Source organism: Branchiostoma floridae, chromosome 1 (genome assembly GCF_000003815.2).
Source record: "Branchiostoma floridae strain S238N-H82 chromosome 1, Bfl_VNyyK, whole genome shotgun sequence".
Classification (NCBI taxonomy): domain Eukaryota; kingdom Metazoa; phylum Chordata; class Leptocardii; order Amphioxiformes; family Branchiostomatidae; genus Branchiostoma; species Branchiostoma floridae.
This window is the reverse complement of record NC_049979.1, coordinates 3,512,925-3,517,250: the sequence shown is the minus strand read 5'-3', so window position 1 is coordinate 3,517,250 and position 4,326 is coordinate 3,512,925. Positions and strand designations below refer to the sequence as shown.

Here is a 4,326-nt window from a genome sequence, read left to right as displayed (position 1 = left end):
TAGTATTAGTTTAGTTATTTCTCCTCCTACTCTTCAGGCTATACTTTCACGTCTGGGAGAGGAGCACTCACTCACTCACTCACTCACTCACTCACTCACTCACTCACTCACTCACTCACTCACTCACTCACTCACTCACTCACTCACTCACTCACTCACTCACACACTCACTCACTCACTCACTCACTCACACACTCACTCACTCACTCACACACTCACTCACTCACTCACTCACTCACTCACTCACTCCGGGGAGCTCGCTCGGAATCTGCACATAACTAGTTTCCACCACCCCTCTTTGTCACCCATCGCTGTGGGAAGTTGCTGCAGGTCCAAACCGCTGTCTTGAGTAAGCTGCTTAATGTACGAATCGGTTATAAGTAGTATAAATATTATATAGGCTGTAAGCTGAAATACATTCCGCTCACATCGTTTTAAAACACAATAGTACAATACAATTTTATCCAAAATGTCACATATTTGTAGCATATATAAACTTCAAGGTGGCAGTATAAAAAAGTTAATATAGGATACAGGGCTCTAGCCAGCTCGAATTTTTTTTTCCGTCAGCCAATTCCCATTGTCGCAAAAACACTCTTCCAGGAGTTAGAAAGACTGAACTGAGACCTTGAAAAACAGGTTTTTAATGAGATTATCGTATGCTAAAGGGCGCCGACACACTTCGTCAACAATAATAACAATAGCGAAACAAACAGTGCGTGGCTTTTATGGCCATAGACAGCGTCCCCAAACCACCTGTAGCTTCCACCAAGAATTTTTGTCCGTCAAGGTTGACGGATTGGTTTTAAAATTTTTCCGTCACACGCAGCAAATTTCCGTCAATTGACGGAAAAACGGACGCTGGCTAGAGCCCTGATAGGATAGCAATTTCTAATTGTCCTAATTGTCTTGTCTTGTCTTGGGCACTGTCCTGTGGGGCCGCACAAGGTGTTGCAAAGGAAGGCTGGGCGGTGCCGTGGGGGTGGTGCCTGCAGGAGCATATCTTGATGGGGATCTTTACCTTCGGACTACCAGCACTGGACATTTTGGCCACAACCTGCCGGGTGCCATGAAATAACAGAGGAAGTCATTCTATATCTAACAATCAATGACCACGTCAAAACAAACAAACAATCTACACAGTAACTGACTAGGAATAGCAGACAGAAAAGATTATTTACTTCTCTATATTTTTATTCTTATTTCTTTATTCTTTTACCAGAGTAAGCTCCCATCAGGGACTAGTACTGCTTTTCAGGAATTTACACAGATTGCACAGAAGGGAAACAGATATGATTTCATATTCAGTTGCTTGGTGTATCTTATTACGAGGGGCATTCAATAAGTAATGCCCCTGACCCACTTCCAGTTGTCTGATCTAAATGAAATTTTGCATGTGTAATGAGTCATATGTCTATGGGTTATGTTGCAAAAAACAGCTCTGAACTAACTGTGGTTACTGATTTACTGGTGTTTGAACTGAGTCAGGTGTGAAATGGACCAGGTGTGAAATGGAGCATGTTGAGTGTCGCGCAGTGATCCGGTTTTTGTATTTGAAAGGACGCACACCAAAGGGGACTTTTGATGAAATGAAAAAAACTTATGGTGATGATGCCCCATCATATGACCTTGTAAAACGCTGGCATCCTGAATTCAAACAAGGTCGGAAGTCTGTGGAAACAGCTCCCAGACCTGGTCGTCCCTCTTCTGCCATTGATGAGGCATCTGTCGGAGGACCAACCTGGGATGTCCTACAAGAACGGTGTCCAGAGCTACATCAAATGATGGGAGAAATGCAAAACTCTGGGTGTTTCCTATGAAGAGAAAGACTAATAACTGTGCCAAGTTTCATTAATATCCTGCTATGGGAAATGGGTCAGGGGCATTACTTATTGAATGCCCCTCGTACTTGGATGTCTAACCTTCATTGACGTATATGATATATGTTGATTTATCAGGACTCGACGTAATCTATATCTCTGTTATATTCTATCTGACCCTTACCTCCAACATGACCTCAATGAAAATCGGCCTGCAGGCCGATTTGAGCCTCTCATGAATAAACTAGAGTTCGGCGACCTCATACCTCATGAATATTTAGAGCTTTTGTTAATTTCATGCAAATGACTTAACATTAACATGATTTATGCATGGTGATGTTTATCATTGAATAACGTACAGTACACATGTCACAAGTAAATATCCCAATTCAGATCATTAATCATTAAGCTGTTTTGCAATTTTTGCATAACTTATGCAAATAATTTCCTCATTTGCATATTACATATCTGCATATGTTCCACCGATAACAATTAACAAGTGTTACATTTATCGAAGTCCAGTTATTGCAAACAATGGAATTATACATTGTACATGTATATATTTCCTCATTGATTATGCAAATTAAGTCCTCATTTGCATAAAATGCATATCATTATGAACATCTTTGCCCAAGCTACCTGCATACCTAAAATGCAGGCAATCCGTCCTTCCTTTCTGCAGTTATCCTCTTTGGAGTGTCTTGACAAAAACGCCCCTGCAGTTCCACAATTAAATGTTAGGGGACTGAAACTTGCTCCACTTTGTCATAACGCTAAAAGCCATCTACCACCCAAATGTCTCGACCATATCACGCCCGGGACAAGAGATACATAGAAAAACTGCTATGATAGGATATTCTCATCAATTATGCAGATTTATTCCTAATTTGCATAATTAGTATCTTATCTTGTACAACATTGTCTAAGGTACCTACATACCAAAAATCATGCAAATCCGTTGTTCCCTTCTTGAGTTATTCTCGTCAGCAGTTTTTGACAAAAATACCCCTGCTTTCCCAAAGCTAGCCGCTAGGGGGCCCAAACTTATGTCATTTTTTTCTGAGCACAAGAGCTATCTAATACCCCAAAATCGTGACCATAGCTTGTTCAGAACACGAGATAGCAAAACCGGAAGTTGCGCTGCAATACCAAGGGAAGCTGCTAGGGGGCTCAAAATCTATTCATTTCCAGCTTTCATCTCACACTACCAACACACCAAGTATGAAACCAATTCACCCAGCCGTTCTTGAGTTATCTTGTTTACACACAGACACACACACAGACAGACAAACGCAGGGTAAAATATAATCTCCATTACATTTCATGGAGGTAAAAATATAACCTCCATGACATTTCATGGAGGTAACAAAGGTTCAAACAGACACACTCACATCCAGTCGATACCCGAGGTCGATGATCCTGCAGAACCGGAGTGAGGAGAAGCTGCTCAGCGGAGGGACCCGGAGAACGGCACCGTCGCTGGGCGAAAACTCAAATGACCTGCCCCCCCTCTTGCAGACAGAGTTAGGGAGTCGAACTCGCTCGACGATGTTTGTGGCCTCTTCCACCCTCCACGACGTGCGTCCCCACCTCCCATGGAATGTTCCGACCTGTGATGAAGCATCATTGACTGGGTGCGTGTTGACATCGTTGACACACGCGTTTTCAGCCATTTTGCACACACATTTTCGGCCGGGTTTCAAATGACAATGTTTGTTATCTCCAGGAAAAATGGAGATATAGTTTTTGTGTGTGTCTGTGTGTGTGTGTGTCTGTGTGTGTGTGTGTGTTTGTTTGTTTGTGTTTCCGAATATTTGTGGTCAGCATAACTCAAGAATCTCTGGATGGATTGCCATGATATTTGGTATGTGGGTAGGTTTTGGGAAGACTGAGGTTAAGGTCAATTTAGGGCCCCTGGTATGTGACCTTGGTACTGCAGCAGAAATTCCGTTTTTGTATCTTTTGACCTGGATGTGCTATGGTCTTGATTTTTTTGGTGTCAGATAGCTTGTGATGTAAGGAATATGTGGTGTATGTATGGGTCCCCTAGCAGGTTGCTCTGGAACTGCAGGGGCGTTTTCCTCAAAATCTTCTAAGGAGGATAACTGGACAAGGGAATGACAAATTTAGATGATATGTGGTATGTAGGTAGCTTACACAGAGATGTACATAATCAAATGCAAAAAAAAAACTGGCACTTGATTTGCATAATTAAGGAGGAAAATCTATATTTGTAGTGTTTGCCATTGTAGGACTCAAATACCTGTCTTATATGTAGTTTGTGGCTAGTGGAACATTAACAGATATCAATTATGCAAATATGTCCTTAATTTACATAATAAGTATAAAAGTGCTACACTTCTTATAAATGGTAAATGATTGCACAATCAACATTGGGACCAGTGTAAGTTGTCTAAATGTATACATAACCAAGCATAGATTATGTAACTGTGGAAATAGTTTACATAATCAGGCTATTTAATGGAGATATGAGGTCTCCGAACTC

The 4,326-nt window shown here is 41.5% G+C and overlaps 1 protein-coding gene across 1 annotated transcript; it reads right to left on the bottom strand.

Annotated features, from left to right (window-relative positions):
* Positions 1-226: 226 nt before the first annotated feature.
* On the bottom strand, positions 227-3,518 carry LOC118428823. Its single transcript, XM_035839048.1, has 2 exons — positions 3,212-3,518; positions 227-1,057 (listed from the first exon to the last, which is right to left on the bottom strand). The coding sequence occupies exons 1-2, from the start codon at positions 3,491-3,493 to the stop codon at positions 866-868; spliced, it is 474 nt and encodes a 157-aa protein (XP_035694941.1). The 5' UTR covers positions 3,494-3,518; the 3' UTR covers positions 227-865.
* Positions 3,519-4,326: the final 808 nt, after the last annotated feature.

What these genes read in the sequence shown, in the direction of transcription:
- LOC118428823 (XM_035839048.1), bottom strand. Translation starts at nt 3,493, where the DNA reads ATGGCTGAAAACGCGTGTGTCAACGATGTCAACACGCACCCAGTCAAT. An exon ending in ACCTCGGGTATCGACTGGAT is followed by an intron (nt 1,058 to 3,211) that starts GTGAGTGTGTCT and finishes GGCACCCGGCAG; the next exon opens with GTTGTGGCCAAAATGTCCAG.